Source organism: Dermacentor variabilis, chromosome 1, assembly GCF_050947875.1.
Source record: "Dermacentor variabilis isolate Ectoservices chromosome 1, ASM5094787v1, whole genome shotgun sequence".
Taxonomy (NCBI): Eukaryota; Metazoa; Arthropoda; class Arachnida; order Ixodida; family Ixodidae; genus Dermacentor; species Dermacentor variabilis.
In genome coordinates, this window is record NC_134568.1 from 136,812,737 (window position 1) to 136,834,033 (window position 21,297).

The 21,297-nt window shown below is 48.4% G+C and overlaps 1 protein-coding gene across 5 annotated transcripts in view; it reads right to left on the reverse strand.

The window, feature by feature from the left end:
• Positions 1-1,705: 1,705 nt before the first annotated feature.
• The window catches only part of LOC142585079 (uncharacterized), a 185,401-nt gene continuing 165,809 nt past the window's right edge, over positions 1,706-21,297 (reverse strand). For all 5 annotated transcript variants that reach the window (XM_075695581.1, XM_075695607.1, XM_075695589.1 and 2 more), the window contains 5 exons: positions 14,978-15,201; positions 5,689-6,016; positions 4,570-4,725; positions 3,619-4,395; positions 1,706-3,463 (listed from right to left, as the gene is read on the reverse strand). In XM_075695581.1, coding sequence (XP_075551696.1) covers positions 3,275-3,463; positions 3,619-4,395; positions 4,570-4,725; positions 5,689-6,016; positions 14,978-15,201 — 1,674 coding nt within the window. In that variant the 3' untranslated portion in view covers positions 1,706-3,274. The remainder of the gene's footprint in view (positions 3,464-3,618; positions 4,396-4,569; positions 4,726-5,688; positions 6,017-14,977; positions 15,202-21,297) is intronic.

A 21,297-nucleotide genomic window follows, 5' to 3' on the forward strand; every position in this document is an offset into this window, starting at 1 on the left:
AAGGAAGCGCAGTAGAGGACAACAGAAGACTAGGTGGCGCGACGAAATTGGGAGATTTGCAGGTGCTAGTTGGAATCTGCTGGCACAGGACAGGGGTAATAGGAGATCGCGGGGAGAAGCCTTCGTCCTGCAGTGGACATAAAATAGGCCGACAATAGGCTGATGATGAGGCTGCAAAGTTCCGATTCCCTATGCTAGAGTCTATGTGCCTCAAGTGTCAGTTTTGAGGTGGGCAGCCGTTCCATCTGCCAGCCTGCACACAAAGAGCAGACACCACAGTACAGTAGGGCATGGGAAAATGGCCATTGCAGGAAAACAAGCGAATTTCATTCCCTCAACAGGTTATAGCAATGCCATGTTGATTAGATGTCTGCTGTCAGAGTGGCATCATCCAGTCTTAGTTGCTTGCCCAAACCCTCGAGTCCATTAGGGTCTGCATGTAATCATATGCCATATCGAGTGATCTATTACAAATGTTCAAAATCACTATGGGTTTAGTGGCTGTTGAGACAGCTCCAACTGCACTGTATTGAACATCCAATTGGGGCCTCATTGCGTCCCATTGTCACATACTTGTAGAGGTCATGAATTGCCGTAAATAAAAAATTTTAATTAGCTCTATATGCCAATTTGTCTTACTTGAAAGTTGCTAGATGAGTAATGCCATGAAACAATATACTAGTTCACACAGAGCAAGTCCTCAAATAACAGACTTCTGGTATGATCAATGGTGAACAGCAACTTGCCTGTTCTTGCGCCAGATCAATCCTTAGAATTTCAAAAAAGTAAAAGCAATAATGGTAACACACACGAATGAGTCTTCAAAATAAGTAAAAGGAGGCCGTCAATTCGGAATTTACATAGCTCTGGATACACTTCACACTCCCAATGTAGCTACACTAGACACCCAATATCAGCAAAGCATCATCATTTCGTTGGGGAAACTAGTGCACCACAGTGGGCAAGCCTGCTCAGCTTAGCATTCCCATGGTTATTTTTTTACGAGGTCCCGTCATGGCTGCGTACACTTCAAAACAATGCACATCACTTAACTCCACATTCCAGACATCTTCCACTACATACATATTTGACAGTACAGTTGGTCAGCTATGTTGGCAGTGTGTGAGCCAAGTGAACACACCCTGCCGAGTTATTTTGCATTGTTAAGTAGGCCATAGTTAAAATGGCTGTAAAGAATTGTTTTCGCATAGTACTCATGATGCCACATCAACTTAAACTGTGTTACATTCTTATCAAACCATAATAGTGGTGCAGAAGCACACAGTATATGAACATAATTGCTGCATCAGGGGACAGATTCTGGGGACTATCACTCTTGGCGATACTATCACTTCGGCCATCAGTCGCACGCTGATTGGATGGTTGAGCACGATGTCACGTGAAGGTGATAGTACTGCCGAGAGTATGTCTCCATGTCAGTGCTATCAATACTATTTAAGCTTTTTTGAACATATTGCGCAGCACCTTTAAGATTGCAATGTTCTTAACGTGTAGGAACAGAATGAATAGGATAAATTATGCTACAAAACCTATTAAGAGGCCAAAATATTAACATGCATTGCACACGTAACATGAAGTAGGGTGTACACAGGAACATTTGACTAAAAATAGGCACTGGGCTGTGCCAGCCAGATTTGTAGACACTTCAATCGGAACGTGCATAAAAATAGGCAAAAACAAGATGCATAATCCTTAGTGCTTTATTGCAGAAAACTACATACAGCAACTCTCCTCATACAATGAAGTGCCCATCACATTTTCAATAGAAAATAATCGAGGCGGCAAAAATGCACAGAATGACACTTGTGCCTGCATCTCAGGGAAAGAAATGGAGGAGAAGGGGAAGGATATACGACAGCCACACAGATCCTAGATGAATCACATGGCTTCCAGCGCCTACACTGAACTATACCTTCAAGGTAATAGAGTCCACACAAACTTAAATGCAGCGCAATGCTAACTGACAAATGACAAACCACCACACAACCTTTAAAAAGAAAAAAAAAAAAGGGAGAAAAAATATCAAAGCACAGGTGCTTTTTCCCCGAAATTCAATGGACACCACATTGCCACAGATATCAGCCTGCTGCATGGCAAAATGACTGCACAACACCTCCATGGTGACAACACCCAATCCGAAACTTGGTGGCAGTTTATTACCGTTATAGACACTAATTACACAGCATAAACTGAAGAGTTGTCACATCATTCTCAAATGTACATTGTGCACCCATTGGCTGTTTATACCACACACAGCATTTTTCAACACCATCAAGAATGCTTTTCTTTTCTCTTACAAACTAGTCCTTCAAATACCGCAGCCACAATTTCAAAAGTGCATGCTCCTTTGCAACATTACACAATTAAAAAGCCATTCTCAAAAAACAAGGCATGGGAATCCCCCAACAGTATGCCTGGTAAAACAGATCCTGCCTCCTCCTCCTCCTCCCATATGGGTGTATATAAATTAAGAGCAAAAGTACACCACAAGTATTACACAAGAAGCGCTCGAGGCGTGAACGGAAACCATTTTGGTTCAGTTTCCTATGCAATAGGGGAAGAACCAATGGTGTCGGTTCCCACTGACCACATTTGTCACCACCAGGTTGACAGAAATACAGACTCAAAAAGACACATTCAACCACAGGAAGGAGGCAAACATGTTTTGGGGAGGATCCACAAAACTTGGGCACAAATTAAAAGGCCCTTGGGAAAATAAGTCGAAAATGTTTTTCATCAGAGGGGGAAAAAAAAACATGGCAGAAGAAGCCTGCCCACAAAAACACGATCAGCTACAGTACAGGCAGTTTACACACTTGTTATACATATGTATAATATTTATACTTATCCAAAGCTCGCCAGACCAATTTCATTACCCTTTTCCGAAATGGACAAAAACTCTCAGACAGAGAAGGGGGCTATGAATCAGCAGCAGCATTGTACACTTACACACACATGCTCACACACAGAGAATTCCCTTGTTCGCCCACTGCCCCCATGTCGGCACACATGTAAAAAAATGAATTCAGATCCTTGATGCCTTGCTGAAGGCAACAGGAGACCGAAAAGTAAAAAAAGGGGTTAGGGGGAGACCACATTTATTAAACCATGGACCAGATGAGTCCTTTATGGGAGGCGGGGACAGTGTAGGCAAAGAAGAGAATAGGCAAGTCAGCACATGATTTCCCAGAGACAACCAAGCGGCGGTGAGGGCCGTACAGGCGCCGGCCAGTCCCAGCCCAGCAAGTGGGCCTCACTCCTCAGCTGCCTCCTTGGGGGGCAGAGCTTTGTCGTCGGAGCTTTCGTTGACCACCAGGCCATCTTCGGTGGTTGGCTCGGGGACCGTTGGCTTGGACTGGGCAAAGAATAACTGTGCTTGTTTGACCGCCTCAGCCTGCTGCTTGGCCTGCTGGTCACTGGTGGGCAGTTGACGTGCTGGTGGCTGCAAACATACAGCAACTTTAATGCTAGTGCCAGGCAGTGTGGTCACATGTTGCCCCTCACCAAGTGCATGCTTCTGAAAATTTTTTTCACAATAACCTGCAGTTTACTTCATCGGCTTAAAAAAAACTAATGCGCTCTGGAGGGTTGCCGCACCTGCTGAGCTCGCAGAGCAGGTGCAGGTGGGCCCCGGGGCTGCTGTGTAGAGGTCAGCGTCAGACCCTGTTGGGGCCTTTGAATGGGTGCAGGATACTTGGTGGGCGCTGTTGGCGGGGTGCCTCGTACCAGGTTTGGAGGCAGTGACAGCACTTGCACAGGTGGCCGCAAGGAATTCCCTGGGGGAGTTGTTCCCGTGGTGGCTGCAGTGGGTGGTGCAGACTGCCGGCCCTGGCCAAAGGCAAAGGGTGATCCAGGGGGAAAGGCCTTGCTTGCCTGGGCCTTTGGCGGTGGCGTGGCACCAAACTCAGTGGCGAGCTCCAGAGACTTGAAGGGCGGGGGGTGGAAGGTGCGATGAAGGGGCGGCTGCGAGCCAAAGGCCAGCGCCTGGTTCTGCTGCTGAGACGGGTAGTAGCCGCCCTGGGATGGGTAATACGAGGTACCCAGAGGTGCCCCTCCAGGAGCCGCCCGGCCAGATCCCAGCAGCTGCTGCGCAGTTGGCAGGCTTTGCTGGCCCAGCACCTGGCTTGTAGGCACAGGCGGCCCTGCCTGGTATGTTGGCTGCAGCCGCAGAGCTGCTCCAGTGGCAGCAAACATGTCAGGCCCCGAGTGGGCTTGCGGAGGGGGCACAAACATGCCCCCTTGGTTGAAGCTCTGGTAGGACCCCAAAGGTGGGGGAGCTGGATAGCCATGTGTGGCCTGTGAAAACTGGTGGGCCACAGGACGCGGCACAGGGTCCTGAAGCAGAGTCTGGTAGAGTGCCGCTGGCTGAGTAATCTGCAATGGAGGTGTGCATGTATCTTATCTATCACATCTTTTAGCTCTGCACATGTGCCTTCAGGTGCTCAGTCAGACCACAATGATCAATCACAAATGGGTCAGGGGATTGGCTCTGCATGTTCATCACATAAGTAAAATGACTAACAATGCTCAATGAAAGATCGGCTTTACCTGCTGGGTGCTTGTGAAAAGCAAGGCAGCAGGAGGACTGGCTACTGCCTGGGGCATGCCTGCCACCTGAAGGTTTGCCATGGCCCGTACGTCCAAACCAGCCAAAGACGAGGCCGCTGCTGTTGGCGGCGGGCTCAGTGCATGCAAGGCCCTCACCTAAAATACACAATGAATACATTAGCTCCTGGAAACATAACACAGACATGCCACATGTTACATTTCTTTTAGCTCCTAAATAATTTATGTCAGACCTGCAACAAAGTTGATTTATGCTGTTTTAAACTACAACTTGCTGGAGATCTTTTTCCAGGTTGACTGCTCTCTAAAAATTTTCATAGGATTCTGTGCAAGACAACATGGCAATAAGTTGTGTAGTTTTTGGGCAATTTTAAAGACAACAGTATTCGTGACGTTCTTTAAGCAGATATTTATACTTGCCTCCCTATAGTAGCAGATGTGAAATATGGCAGATAGCAGTGTGGGTATGCAGGTATACAGTCCAACGCGCTTTCAAAAAAGTACAGTAGAACCTCACTGATTCGTTCCCGTTAAGTACCTTTTCCCAGCACCAACGTTTGCAATCCAGAACAACGAGAGGGAGAAAGGGAGAAACCCAGAAAAGTTACTCTTTTTACCAGTTCATACGTTCCTGGAAAACTATTCCTTTGGTTCTAACACTCAGTACGTCGCCAAACTGCTATCGTATGATGTTTCCTGGCCACTAGATCCCGTGTAAACAAGAAAATGTGCGAGGAACACACATCATCAGGAACTAATAAACACATCATGAAACTTTGCAGTTCCCTATAGTTCGGCGGTGTGAACATATCCTGAAAGTTTCATCTGCATATCTTAAAAAATAAAAAAGTTCAGTCTCTAGGGTAGCTCCCCCTTGTGCCAGCTTTGCCAACTAGCCCACCAAGCCATTCTTGCGAACTCCTCCACTTTCCTCACGCTCTCTTTTTTTCATTCCTCTGCTACGCGCCACATTCACTCTCATCTTTCTCTGTGTTTGTTAGCCCAGTTATGAGGTACGTCACCAAGTCATGTCAATGCAGGAACAGGTGCCTAAGAGCTGCGCTCTCTGCACAGACGCCTACTAGAGAGGTCAGTACTCGCCTTGGACAAGTTTTGCTGATCCAGCATAGTGTGTGCCTGGTGAGTTTGTCGCATCAGTGCCTGCTGCTGCTGCTGCTGCGATGCCTGCAAGCAACCATGGGCCTGTGCTGCCTGTGAATGATGATGGTGGGCTGCCAAAGACAAATGCTGCTGAGGCTGCACTGGTGGCTGTTGCTGAGCCTGCGGCTGGTGGTGATGGTGGTTGTGGTGGTGGTGGTGGTGGTGGTGATGGTGACCACTGGCAGTGTGCTGATGGCCAGATCCTACTGCCGATGCCACATGGTGCGAGAGGGAGGACGGCGCAGCTGGCTTTAGTGGAGACACAGAGCTGCGCATTCCCATTAAGAAACACAAATTAGACACACACCATCAGAAATTTAGCAATAATAAGATACACTTCTAGCTGCGCCAGCTTTGCAGTTAGATGCAATTTGGTAGCGGCTGCAAAGCATTACTTTATACACAGAAGAATACAGTAGACTTCTATAATCTGGCTCCGGTTAATTCATTTTTTCAGTTAATTCTATCCAGACCAAACGTCCCAGTTGGCACCCATACATCTCTATGGGCCACAAAGCTATCATTATTTCAGTCCAGAAATTGACCTTCAAGAGATAATCTGAACGTGACTGGTAAGCATGAACAAACCTTATCCCAACGATCTCAGTGGCAACTAATAGCAGCAGCATCTGTCTGGCCGACGCTTAGGGTACAATAAACGCATGAAACATGTCATGTCTCACCAAAAACTTAGTCTGGCCAGTGTCATCATCATTGCCATAACAAGATCTTGACCATAAATGACAATAAAAGAAGTTTTCACATAGCACGATGACATAATACTTTCAGTGTTTGATAATGAAAGCTCATTGAAAATGTATTACAGCCAACTTCTGCCAATTTGACAGTGATAGGACCAACTAAAGTGTTCGAACCATCCAGCGGGTCCAATTTAACAAGACGCAGACAAAGCGCAAAACACACCGCTGGTTCATTTACTAATACTTGCTTTATTCTAACACACCCCTGAATCAAATGTGCACATACAGTAAAACCTCAATAAACCGTACCCGCTTAAACAGTAGTTTCGTTTTAAAAGTAGTAAAGTCAAATCCCCGACTCGGCGGCCATTGAACATAATGTGTTTTGTATCCGCATAACCGTACCAACTTATTGCGTACGCATCGGTTAAAACGTAGCGTTTCAACTTTTCGTCGCGCAAACACGGCGGTGCGCCGTCTCCATCGGGCGGCCCAGCAGAACAACAAGCCCCAGAGATCGGAACACCGGCCTCTAAGCGCCCTGTGTGTTTGCGCGTGAAGCCACATCAACATCAACATCATTTCGACGTCGTGTCAGAGCGTCATGGCGTCGTGCAAGCGAGGACTCGCGTCGTTCTGAAGCTCAAATAAAAACCCGCCAGGTGCTCAGCATAGAAGAAAAATTAGACATCGTCCGTGCTATCGAACGTGACCCGAAGTCTGCGCTGGCACGCAACAGGGATCTGCTATTGACTACAGTGTGTAGCATTTGGAATGCGAAGAAGTTGCTCGGCAGCGCTGCTGTGACCGCGAAGACATGTCAGCTACGAGGTTCCACTTTTTGCCATCATTGCCTGTGTTGTTGCCGAAGTGTCGACTAGCGACAGTGATGAGGACGACACGGAAAGCGACAGCACGGGCGATTCAGGCCCGAGAGTGGCATAAGCTGTGCATTACGTCAGCCTCATGAATGCAATTGTCGCGACGAGAACAGGGGCGCGATAATGTAACTCTATTCCAAATGAAAAGTTTTCCAAAGGCGCCCCCGGGACTTCTGCAGCACTACTGCGCACATGCACGGAGAATATGTAACGCCAACGAGGGATCTGCCATGCGAGTGTTTGCAGAGAAGTTGGGGCTGGCTGAAAAGCTATGCAGCTTCAGTAAGTTTGAGGCCGCTGTCGTCGTCGTCGTGCTCGGCCGCGGCGGCATCAAACGAAAATAACACTTTTGCCGCGCGAAGTGAATAAATACTGCATGTTTTTTCCCCCTTTCATCGCACTCTCTCTCAGAGTTCCGTTTTCGACAGGTAAGTGGGCGATCTCATGCTATTCGGTTAAACAGTACTACCGTTTAGTACATACTTTTTCCGAGCTCCGGCCAACTATGGTTTAACGAGGTTTCACTGTACTTTCTGTGCGGTTAAAGTAGTAAACTTATGTAGAAATGACATCAAAGCTCCTAAACAATGTAGAAACTTAACGCAGAACCGATTTTTTTGCAAGAAAAATTTACTACGGTGGTTAGTTTCATAATGTAATTTTCCCAGCATGTTCTTTTTTAAGTCAGCTTCCCCGCAATACATTCATGCAGCAAAGCAAGCAAGTTGCGAAAGCAGTTTTGGTTTTATGTCTGATTGCATGACGCATGCAAATTTCAACCCAATTAGGAGAAAATGATGATGTGTGGTGTTTTATGGAGCAAGGGCCACTTACGGCCAAAGAGCGCCATGGCACATGATAATGTGAACGATGTACTGCTGGTGATATGGACAATGAATTCCTCACGGTAGATGTGGTATGGCTATAAAAGGGCCTGAGAAACTCGCTGTAAATACATAAAACGTATACGTGCTAAAGTGATAATCATTAGTTTGCGATGTGGGCTACGGCAATTTTCATTAGAAACATGATGCAACAAAACAAAACGGAACAATGACACTAGAGCTTCACGAGAGCCCTTAAACACAAGGGCTGTTATACCCCTGTCACATGGGGATTTAAGGGGGGACACGGCCCTTGAAAACCGAAAAATTGCGAAAGAGTCGATTTTTGAAAAACCATATTTTTGGGTTGTATGTCTCATAAACTACCTGTTCCGTAATTATCAGCACCTAATTCAACCGTAAAGTACCAACACTAACGCTACCTTTGAGGCCACCGCGGCCCAAAAAACACGCGCAAATGCGGAAATGAAGTCCAACTTCGCGCGCGCCATTCCCGGCCCATGCGGCCTGCCCGCGCCATCTTGGTGTCGTTTTGACCGTGGATTCTTTGTCTCTATTTTGCCGCCTTGCAAAATGGCATCGTCGGCGCGGTTGAGGCGCTATTGGCGTTTTCCCGCGATGTGATGCGGAGCGCTGATTGGCCGGAGCAGCGCGTTCAAATCTCGCGGGCTAAAGCGCGCCTGCCATTGGCTGCTGCGCGGGCGGTGGCAGCTGCTCCCTTTGATGCCGCGCTCGCGTCGCTGTTGCCCCTTGCTCCGACCGCCTCAACATGGGCTTGCGCGCTGCTCATCGCCTTGCGCTATCTTTTAGATTATTTGCTCAGCTTTTTTTTTTCCCCCGCTAGTTCTTCGCTGCACGCACTGTCGGCAAAGCCCAAGACAGTGCAGACGTTCGGTGCACGGGAGCGCGATGCGTCTTGTACGAGCATCGAACTTCTGACCTCCCGCAGCGAGTGCCGACTGCGTAGACGCTTTTCAGCGGCGAAACTGTGCTTTCGGCTGTCGCCAGTCGAAAATCCGACACACTGAGTGTGCCTGGAGCCGCATGAGCTAATAGCCGCATAAGCTCCGCAGGAGCTTTCTAATAAAAAAACACGTGGGTTCAACTTTAAGGCCTGTTTTCTCGGAATGGATTTTTTCGCTAGTAGTGGTGCTGGGGAAGGCAATATCTCAAGAACCGCTCTTCAGATTTGCATGCCGTTTTTTTTATTCTCTTCCTGAATGACTTTGCCAGGGGGTAACAGGCTTCTTTTATTTGAAAGCTGGTGCAGCTAATTTCTATTAAGCAATTATTTTTGATGAATGTGGTCATTACTGGCTACATCAAATTCAAAGTTGTCTTAAAATTTTTTGGAGGGGAAATTAAAGAAAAGGGCTCTTTAGCCCCCTGGGATATCTATCAAGGGATCATCACAGTGAATTTCAGCTTCCTACGATGTCCTGGAATTTCTCCAGGCTCTTCCTCAGGCATATACATGAATCACCTAGTTGGACCTCAATAACTCTGGAACTAATAAACATATCTTCATGAAACTTCGCAGTTCCTCATAGTTCTGTGGTGTGAACGTACCCTGAAAGTTTCATCTGGATATCTTAAAAAATAAGAAAGTTCGGTCTCCAGGGTAGCCTCCCCCCTTAATGCCATTTGAATCGAACGGCATTCGATGCATCGAATGTCATTTGGTCTCTTGCAGTGCTACACAGTAACATATAATGGCATTCGCAAATGATAATGACGATCTGGAACAAAATTTGTGAGGTTCAAAGAAATTTTGTACCGATTAAACGCGTTTAAGAACTTGTGCGAGTACTTTTAAAACAGACGAAAACAAAAGTGCTTTTTCCACGGCGCGTGACGGCCCCTGCAGTCGTTCGGTCGCGCCGACCTGTATATTATTTGAAAGAGCAGTCTCATCTTAATTTTCCTGCCAGCATCGGCTCCATCCGCACATTGGCAGTGAAGAAATTCCGCATCAAAAAGACGATCCAATGCGTCAAAGGCACGTGACCCTCAGCTAGCCACGCCATTGGCTAGACTAACGTCGTCGGCATCACTCCGCAGCCGCTCTGCACACGCCGTGCGTGCCAACTAGGTTTCCCATGCCAACAGCAATGCCGACCTCGACTTCGAATTTCGCTAAAAAGTTGAAATTTAAAGGAAAAAGAAGAAAAAAAGAGAAAGAAGAAGAAGAGGAAGTCTGTGCACAACGTTGAGAAATGACACTTCACCGCGCAGTTTCCCGATGACATCGATTTTATAGGCGCGTTTATAGTCTGACGTTATCGGTGCACAGGTGCGGAGTTTGTTGGCTGCGTCCGGTTACGCTGGCTGCACCAGTGTGTCGAACCAATGGTCTTATGATAGAAGCTGTTGTTCTCACCAACGTGACGTAAAGTGTGTGCGTGCTTAAGGCGCCAATACACTTCGACGTGACCCGGCGCGCGCGCGCATGGTGGCTGCGCTACGTCACGCCAGGTCGGCTACGCTGCATCAGGCGTAATCAGTCCCCCTACAGTACAACGCCGTGCACCTGCCGCAGCTGGAGTAGCGCGTGCGCAGAACACCGCGCCGCTACGTGCCGCCTGTCGTGAAGCATGGAAACAAATCTTTTCGCACGCTTTCTCTGTAGGTAGCGATTGCCACCGTGGACCGGACTGTTGCTCGGCGATGGCACGGACGCAGACACATTCCGCAAGACGAAACATTAAGCAGGAGACACGGTATGATTCGGCGTCCGATGCGACGTGCGGCGCCGCATGCTCCGGCATGCGGTATACGACGATTCGGGGCACACGGTGCGTGCATCCGAAAGATTGAGCGACGCACAAGCTCCGCCCAGATCCAGCCCCCCCAGCTTGACTTCATAGCCACATCGAGAAACGCAATATAAACAACTCTGCACAACACTGCTTCGCTTTACACGAACACTGTCACTAAAATCATGCCCCTGCAAGTGACAGAACACTTCACGACGGCGCGTTGTCCACTGACGACTCCGCTAACAGCCAGCGATAGGGCCGGTAGGCCTAGATAGGCAGACGGCGCTTACGATCCAACCCGAGCTCGTCTAAGAGCTCTTATGTTTGCCAAAACAATTAACACTGTACACTTAGGTCGCCCGTAATTAAATACAATTGGTTTACTCGACGCAGTCGTTGCGAAGGTCAAACGTGCAAGGGAAGCGAGCAGCGTCGCTCAGACGGTCGGTGTGGGATGTCTGCCCGCGAAATGCTCTCGCATCGCGGCTCCCGATCTCGCCAGTAGCTTAGTGCTAGTGTACTAGGCGCTGCCTTGCATAACAGGCACACGTTTGAGATAATTTTACTGAACTGGTAACTATTCCTTGTCGGAAACAAACTGCAGCAGGCAAGGAAAAAAAAAAAAAGAAACACTGCGGGAAACCGGCCAGTCAGCGCCGCCTCCGTGGAGGAAACTGAGAACGTCACATACCAGCCACGCTGTCATTGGCTGCGGCCAGACGCCGGTGCGGTAGCCGCACACCGGACGTCCGATCCGGTGCTTCGGCACGGGAAAACACCTCGATTCTGGCTGCCGTTCCGGTGCGTCGGACGCCGGATCGGACCGTGTGGTCCCGCTTCTTCTGCACCCCCCCACCCCCCCAAGAGGAACAGGTTTCTACATAAAACACACACGTAGCCGCTGCCACTCCTTTTCGTCGCTTCAATAGCTTTCAGTTCACGAGTATAGCGGTCCCTCAGCCGCTTCCATAGTTTCAGGCACTCTTCGACTGAAACAGGGAAAACAAGACAAACAAACAGGCGCTGAGTGTACAGCATGTCCGGAGACGTATACATACACGTGCGTAGCATTGACGCTCCTGTAGAAAGGCCGGAGTACATGCGTATCTGCTCCCACGCGTTGTTTTCCCGCTCCGCATTCCAGTAGTCCATACTTTTGGTGTCGTAGACACAAGGGTGTTGCTGGACGGCGTCCAGAAACTTTTCGATTTCGGAGCCGCACAGGTCGGGCATGTTTTCTTGCAAAGAGGCCATCTCGTTCTGGCTCAGCCTGCCGAGTAGTGAGTCTCTACCTCGACGAGAGAGGGCGCTAGGCGCTAACTTGCTCGGCGCGGTCGGCGCAAAATGCAGTTAGTTGCATTCGGCGCCGGACGACGCCCGAGCACGCTGGATGCCGCCGGACTGTAGAGTGTCGTGTTTTCGCCAACGTAACGTCGCCATGACGAGCACGCGCGCGTTACGTCGGAGTGTATTAGCGCCTTTACGCTACGTCAAGACTATATTTAGCTCGCCCGCTCCCACAATAATAATAATAATAATAATAATAATAATAATAATAATAATAATAATAATATATGGGGTTTTACGTGCCAAAACCACTTTCTGATTATGAGGCACGCCGTAGTGGAGGACTCCGGAAATTTAGACCACCTGGGGTTCTTTAACGTGCACCTAAATCTAAGTACACGGGTGTTTTCGCATTTCGCCCCCATCGAAATGCGGCCGCCGTGGCCGGGATTCGATCCCGCGACCTCGTGCTCAGCAGCCTAACACCATAGCCACTGAGCAACCACGGCGGGTAAGCCCGCTCCCACAGTAGAGCGCCACAAGAGATCCCGATGGCGTGTTAGGTGAAGTCCCCCGATGCGCTCCTGACAACGGCCATGTTTCATTAACATTTCGGCACGATGCTACTGTTCTGTAGCCGGAATTATTGCGGAGTATTGAGAGTGAAGCTCAAGGAAAACTTTAAGCATTAGCGCCAACTCCTGCTACTGACCGAAAATTGGATACTAGATCGCACTGACGACACTGCTGCTGAGACAAACGAGATGCTAGCTACGTCTGCTGAGCCTGCATCTGCTGAAAGCTTTCAGCGTGTGCTCAGAGGGCAACACCGTAGTGACACTAGCCAGGCTACATTTCTGGGGGCTACTCTACTAATGCAATAGCACTTGCATATATTTTCAAATATTTTGTGGTGCTCTGTTATAAAAATAAGCCCATTTTTCTTTTCAAATTTTCTCAGAATCACATTTTTGGTGTTCTTTAAACTTTCCGAAGTGCTATCTCGGTCTTTGGGGCACATAGAACTGTAATTTTAACAGCAGCATGTAGCTACATGTGTGTACTACAAAATATTAGGAGCAGATATTTTTATTTCACTTTTGTAAATGTTTAAATATGGCTATAATTGGACCACATGATTGCCACGTCTGGAGATCGAATTTCGAATTGCTGTAAAATTGGTAATACAGTCGCCGACCGTTTATTCGGACCTCACGGGGACTGCGGAAATGTCCGAAAAAGCAGATTAAGGAAAAAAAAAATGATATCCTTCATTTCCACGCGGTCATTCGGGCTCGGCAGTAGGCTTGAAGAAATCGTGAATGCGCCGTTGCACGCTGTTCCGTTTACGCGCAGTCAGATAAGCCTGAATCTCGGAGAGGGTCGTACGGTCACTATAGGTGGCTGAAAGCACAGTCACTGTTTGTGCATGCTCCGCATGCGACGGCAGCGTAGCACATCGTGCGTCATCTTCCGACTTGGAGTCATCGTCCGGCGGTGCAGCAGAAACCTGACGAATGATCTCGCCGTCGTCGAGTTCTGCGCATGTCAGTACAGCAGTGTCAGCACCTGTGAAACTGTCAAATGAGACGGTGTCCGGAATCGCAATGCAACCACTGCGCAGGTCTCGGCAGAACATTTTCCGCGTCAGTCGGGAGCACATTGGAAGGCGACAAATCTTAGGCCTCCCGGCACCCGCTTGCCGGCATTCCCCAGCAAAGTCTGCGCGGGCACTGTCGGCGCCATTAGACACTTGACGCGATGTTTCTACACGCCGCGTTGGATCACCGAAACCTCGACACAGCACTCAAAGCAAACACCACCATGCCGACACCAGTCGCACAAACGAAAAACGTGCCTGCTCGCAGCGTCGTGCGCGAAGAAACAAATCAGCTGCTGGATTGTCTTGACATGGCTTACTAAGCTGAAACTGGAACTGCTGTAGAGCCACTCTATCGAACAAGGCAGAAACGATGATGATGAGCGAGGATTTCCAGTAGCGCCACTTCGTGGGGCAGCAAGGAGGCTCTGTGCAAAACAAAAATGGCGTTCAGCAAGTCGAACTATGCGCCGGTCATAGTCTGTGCATGATGCTCTCGATCGAGGTGGTTCAAGGAGTGTCCGAAAAATCAGACGAGAGGTTGCAACGTGTCCGAACTTTCGGCAGTTGTTACACATTATGGTCTATAGGGGGAATGGCGGTGCCGCGAAGCTGACCAAATAATCGGGCATGTCCGAATTTTTGGAGTCCGGAAAATCGGTCGGCGACTGTAACTACAATATAAAAAAGTAGCCCTACAGTTGTGTAGCTTACATTTTGTAGTATCCAGCCATATGTCTTCATAAACATTCTGGCTCATACTCTTCTTACAGTTGTTCTGATAAACAATAGGTGATTAATTTTAATTATATCTGGAACCACTCAGTCAATTTAAGAAGGAATACTGGTTGCTTTCTTGCCCTTCCATCACACTTTCTTCAAGTTACCTTTCTGACAGGTAAGGGGGCGATGTTGTGCTAATTCAGGTAAGCAGCAATACCGTTTAGTATATTTTTCAGAGTTCCGGCCAACTACGATTTAATGAGGTTTCCCTAGAGTAAAGCCTTCAAAATAGGGCCATTTTTTGCATTGTAAGGCAAGTTTCAACACCCTGATTAAGTGGGCTTCGAGTTGCAGCATGCAGCGACCAAGAAGCCCAGCTGGTGCTGGTTAGCATGCGGGGCTGCCAAATATACAGTTACTGCTACGCACTCACCCAAAGGCAGCTTCACTAGTTGCCTGTGTTGACTCTGTTTGACCCTGCTGAGCCATGCTTTCGGTCGCCGTGCTGCTTGTCGCAAAAGAAGTGTCAGCTGAAGCAGAGCCTCCAAAGGAGCCAAAGCTTGGAGCCTGTACTGCAGCACTGCCAGTGTCGTCCCCCGCAACCGAGACTGCACCGTGCTCCAGCACTGTTGGCAGGGGCCCCACATTCTCCCAGACCTGCAGACAGGGGCCTTTTGCATACACGAAACCAGCCGAGAACTGTTCTCTGTTCAGTTCCTCACTGCCATCAGGATGTCGATGGATGGGTATTATAGTAATCACCAGTATCATAGTTGGTGAAGACATTTCATCACATGGCTGGAGATATTTAGGACAAGAAAATTAGAGAAAAAAATTGTATTCTGTTGATGAATTAAACCGGAAACCTGCAAGCACTACTTGTAGAAATGAACTGGTTAAAATTCATGTGCCTGCTCAAATGAGTACTAAATTGAGGTTGTAGTAGCCACAAACAGTCTTCAGAAGGCCAACTACAATGAAATTTCACTTTGGCTGGACAAGTATGTATAAGTCTATTGAAGCAATTGCGGGAAAGCTACAAAACTAGCATTTTCACTGCAATTCATGTTCATCCCCGACTGATCTGGCATGCTTCCTGCATTTGAAGATGTATGTACCATGCACGCAATACTGTCGCTGTGTGCAACATCTCTGCACAGGCTCAGTGTGCAATTTGACAGGCAGTGGTAGGCAAGGTTCAACCCGTGTGCACCTTGCATTCCACTCCCCCCCCCCCCCTTTTTGTTCTGGCTATTTCAAGTGCTTTTGCAGATGTGAAGATACATGGCTGCGTACGAGAAAATAACAGAGTGACATAAATGATTATATGTGCAAAAGATGCACCACGCTTGCACCTAACTTGTGCAAGCAGGAAGAACATATTTTACCAAGCGAGTCAACCGTTGCATTGTCCTTTCATTGGCCTTTCCTGGTTGTGAAACTTCCCCCCAAATTTCAGACACTGCCTGAAGCTGCCATTAAAGCACCACAGCTGAAAAAACACAAAGGGGGGAGGACAACATGCTTGTGCCACCAGTGTATGCTAGTAGCGGGAAGATCAAAGCATGCACATTTGTGCCGATAGATATAAAGGGGAATGTGGCTCCCTTATCATCATCATCATATATATATATATATATATATATATATATATAGTCTAACCCGGATATATTGAACCTGCATATTTCTAATTATTGGCTATATCGAACACACAGATTGCCCCCTTGAAAATACTATGTAAAAGTATAGGACAATTGCGTAGTATATAGAATTCCATTTTCGCCGGACATTCGATATATTGAACGCCGCGCCCCTGGAAGGTGCGCTTTTCTCAAAGACATTCGTGTCCGGTCCTCAGGGGGAAAACATTTCTGCAGTCAGTCAGCAAGCTCCTCCTCTGCACATGCGCGGCCATCGCCTAGCGACGGAGATGCAGAGCCTTTCCCCCTTTCTTGCGCCCCACCGGCGCGAGCTCACTCACTCCTCCTTTACCGCCGGCGTGTGCATTGGGCAAGGCCATTGGAGCTCAACGAAGAGTGTGCGGAGACGCGGCGACGTTTCCAAGCCACACTTCCTGGGGAAAGGAAGAGAGAGTGAGGGGTCGGCACAGTCGCTGCCAGAGGGCTCAAAAAACGAAGCATAGCGAAGCGGCAATTGCACCCACAGCGTCTTCGATATTCCGCCGATCTTTTTCCCCGCTCTCTTCTTTCTTTTCCCTTTGTCGTTCCTTCGCAGCTACGCTGACTGCCGCTCGAACGTTGCTTCTTTATTCTATGAACAGGCTTCGCTCGGACTGCTCCAGCTGCGCATCACGAGTTTTCTTGTGTGTACCTGTGTTTCAACGTGCCGTGTGTAGCATGTATGATTGCGGTCATCTGGTGAGCTATGGCATCTGCAGACATAAAATATGAGGAAGAATCTGGACTTTGCAAGAAAGTTTGAGGTAATCCGGCGTGTCAAGAACGGAGAAAAGTCCTCCGTGGCAGACGCATTCGGCATTCTGCGGTGTACTTTAAGTACATTGTTAAAGGAGCAGGACATCAAGCTTAAAGCAGGTGAGGAAAGTCGCTCGGGAGCGTGTCCTGTGTGCCCTGCTGCTTTTGACAAAGTGGAGAAGGCACTCTATACGTGGTTTCTTGAAATCCGAGCGAAAAATATTCTCGTGGATGGCCCGATGTTAATCGAAAAGGCCAAATGGTTTGCAACGGCTCTTGGCGAAGAGAACTTTTGCGGTGGCACTGGATGGCTGCAACGGTTTAAAAACCACCACGGCATTGTAGGGAAGGCCATCAGACGAAAGTGGGGCTGTCAGCAGCCAGGAGATGCAGCAGTGGCTTTCTGAGGAGTGGCCGAAGATCACTGCGCAGAAATCTTCAATGCAGACGAAAATGGTCTCTTTTGGCAAATGTTGCCGAATAAGACACTCGCTTTTCGTGGAACCTCATGTCACGGCGGTACAATGAGCAAAGTGCGTGTGTCGGTACTGCTTGCAGCCAACATGGGTGGCTCGTGCAAGCTACGGCCATTCGTGATCGGGAAGAGCAAGTCACCGCACTGCTTCAAGAACTGTAAACAGCTTCCCGTCCGCTACGGCAGTAATAGGAAGGCCTAGATGACACGTCAACTTTTTGTTGAATGGCTGCAGGCTTGGGACGCTGAGTTGGGCAACTCGGGCCGCCGAGTTTGCCTTCTGGTAGGCAACTGTTCGGCCCATCAAACGACTTGCAAGCTGCAGCACATCGAACTGAAGTTTCTCCCGCTGCAGCCCCTCGACCAGGGTATCATAAAGGCATTTAAGGTAGGCTATTGGAAGCGACTTATTAAACGGCTCCTCGTAAACCTCCGCATGGGAACCGATCAAGATTGACCTGCTCGGCGCGATCCAGATGATTACCGGCGCTTGGATCGACGTGAAGCAGGTCACAGTAGCCAACTATTTCGGCAAGGCAGGCCTTGAAGTGGCCGGAGATGAATGTCCGGAAGCTTTAGATGACGATGAGTGCTTGGAGGACGCATTTCGCGACTTGTCCAATTTTCCCGGCGCCGTCCCGTCCGAAGTTACTGTTGATGACTTCATTAACGCTGACAGCGAAGTTCAAGCGGTAGCCGACCTCGCTGATGAGGACTTTGTGGCCGGAATAGCTGGCGTTCAAGACGGCGATTCCAACGACGACGAGGGCAACTGCGTTTTCAAAGAAACGCATCCGTGCACAGCCATTGAACTGGCGTCAGCGTTCAGCCTGTTTCGGCGCTGTTGCGGCGAAATGGAAGGCACTGGGCTCTCGCACCTGGACAGTCTCAAGAAGATTGAGACTAGTGTTTTCAACTTCATTTCCCAGAGAAAAAAGCAGCCCAAAATTAGTGATTTTTTTTCCGTGAAATAAAGCGCTTTCATATTGTCTGCACATGCTATGTGACTCGCGGCTGTTCCAAACGGTAAGCCACAATTTTTTTATGATCGCGAGTGCTTTTTTGGCCTATATCTGTATATCGAATTTTCGCTATATCGAACTATTTCCCGATCATCATCGAATTCGATATATCTGGGTTCGACTGTATATATAAATCGACTTCCTTATTTCTTCATCGCTTTTGATGAAAACTGGCGCAAATGTCTCCCTGATGCTTCCACAAAAGTTTCAGATTGATACCTTGAGAACGTTTTATTGAACAGAATTTTTCACCCTTGAACATTCTGGAGGGCCTGGGGAGCTTAAACACGATAGAAGGCTGTAGAGTATTGACTGCATAGCTGAACGCTTGTTGAAGGTCATGACAGTCTTTTTAATTTTGTTTCTGCAACACAAATTTTCTGGAGTGTCACTGTTTTGTTACTTCTGCATCAAGCACACCTTTGGGGTAAGCGAATAGCCACACTGTGAAATTATAAAAAGTCAAGATAAAAAAAGCGAGACTGTCACGACCTGCACTGTATAGCCCAAGGAACATGATGAGGAAAGGGGGGGGGGGGGGGGAGAAAACCCCGTAGTAGAATAGGCTAAATGGTAAAGAAATCTGATCCAGAAAGTGAGCAGAAGGGGGGGGGGGGGGGAGAGAAAAAGAAAAGTTGAGACAACGGCTGTCAGTTTCTTCTCTTCACCATACTTTGCAGACCAAATTTGCAGACTTTGGTGTGTTTTGCGATGTGGAGCTTCTTGGACACGTGGCCTCTGGTCTGGTGTGCCTTCATCCCCCCCCCCCCCTTATGGCGTTCTTTTGCTGCTGCTCTACAATGAGCATGATGCTCAAGTTTCAAACCAAGTGAACTCTGAGAGGGCATGAATATAGTTCCAGTGTTGCACCTGCAGACTGCCTCATTGATAACAGTCTCCAGTACAATCAGTGAGGAGATTCTTTATTTTGACCATGTTACTGAATGAATGCTCTCATCAGCTTTCCGAGCCATCTTCCCTTGACAATCGCTGTGGAACTTGGAATCAGAGAGCCCCTGATAGGTGCTGCTAAGTGCTTTCCAGCTTGTAATTTTGTATGATGCATCACTTCTGCAGCCAGATGCCTGTGCCAGCCCAAGGGGCCTAGTGAACAGGGCTCATGATGAGGTTCGTTTTTTGAAGGGATGGTTTGATAGATATGGTAAAGAGATATCGTGAGCACATGACAACAGAGTCTGCGCTCATGATCATACAGTCAGGGATGCCATGCGCAAAATGCCTGGTTGCGAATTCCCAAACATTGTGTGCTGAAAGGCTTAGCTGTGGGTCTCAGATGTCCACAAACGGCGGGATCAGCTACGCTACTGCAATACTGGCGTAGGGCCAATTTTGACACTAGTTCAGATTACGGAGAGTGAACACTATCCAGAGCTTGCGAGGTGCAAAGCCAAAATCCCAGCAGACGACGTGAGCGCAAAACCAATGGCGAACCACATTGGTGTCACGTGGCGAGTGCAACCAATTGCAGACTCCAGCACGACCTTCATTCATTTGCATTTTGTATGCTTGTTTCTATATGGAGGATAGCTAAAGAGGCAGATTTGAAGACAGAGAAATGCATGAAGCATATGGAGAAATGCATATCGCAACCCGATTCAGTCAGGATGTAATAATGCGGAGAGAAGCGTCAGGGTGGAGTGAAAATAGTAGAAAGGCATTTGTTAGCTCTGGGATTGGCGACAGCACATACAGAATGTAAACGAATGTTTTTAAGTTCCTGGCGAACGATGGCTTGTACGAGGGGAACTGAAAATGTGGTAGGATCAGGACTACGCAAACAGAAAGGTGCGGGCGCCATCACAGCCAGTTCGCATCTAACGATTTGCACCACGTCTTCAGATGGCGACGCATGCTGCTGTGCAGATTGATCTTCATACATTGACGTTGCGGCAGTATTGGGAAGTTTGGCGAATGGTTACAAGACGCGTCGGCTTTTGGCCCGCTCGAATTGTCGGCACTCTTTAATGATTGCATCAACTGTAGAGCAGCTTTTGCACATTAGCAGATTAAACGCACCATCTGCAATGCCCTTAAGCACATGCCCGACCTTCTCCCCGTCTGTCATGTCGTAATAGGTTTTACGACGAAGTGCCAGCACATCTTGATTGTACGAGATGGACTCCGTGGGGGATTGGGCACGTGAGGCCAGTTCCTGCTTTGCGGCAATTTTGCAGCCGGCTGGTTTGCCAAACAAGTCTCAATTTCTCTTTGAATTGGTGCCAGCTGGTTAGCTTCTCTTCGTGGTTTTCGTACCACACCTTTGCCATACCTGTTAGGTAGAACAACAGGTTAGCTAGCAGCGTAGGGTCTCATCTGTTCATTCCACTCCCATGTTCGTACATGGCCACCCACTCTTCAACGTCGGCGCGATCGGTCCCGCAGAAAGTTCCAAGATCTTTGGGTTGCACAACGACAACCGAAGGTGGCAGCGATGCAGCATGTGACGGTGACGTAGGAGGTGGCAACGACGTTGATCCCGAGTGCTCACCGTCATTCATGGTGTGGACGGTGATGAGACGTCCACTGCGGAGCTCCGTTTCCAGCCGTGGTACCCCGCACCTCTCACCAATATGTTACGAGGGATGTTGCGAGTATAGAAGATTGTATTTGCAATATACACACAAAATGATTCGGAGTAGTTACGATGGCTGACCACCAACACCACGCAGCAGCGAGCGTCCTGTGATTCTTCTTCCTCTCTTCCTTCATCCTTCCGTAACAATATGAACAAGGTTCTACTGTGTGTTCAGTACTGTTCTACTACTGTTCCGCACCACTGCTGCTGCTGAACTGCAAAGGA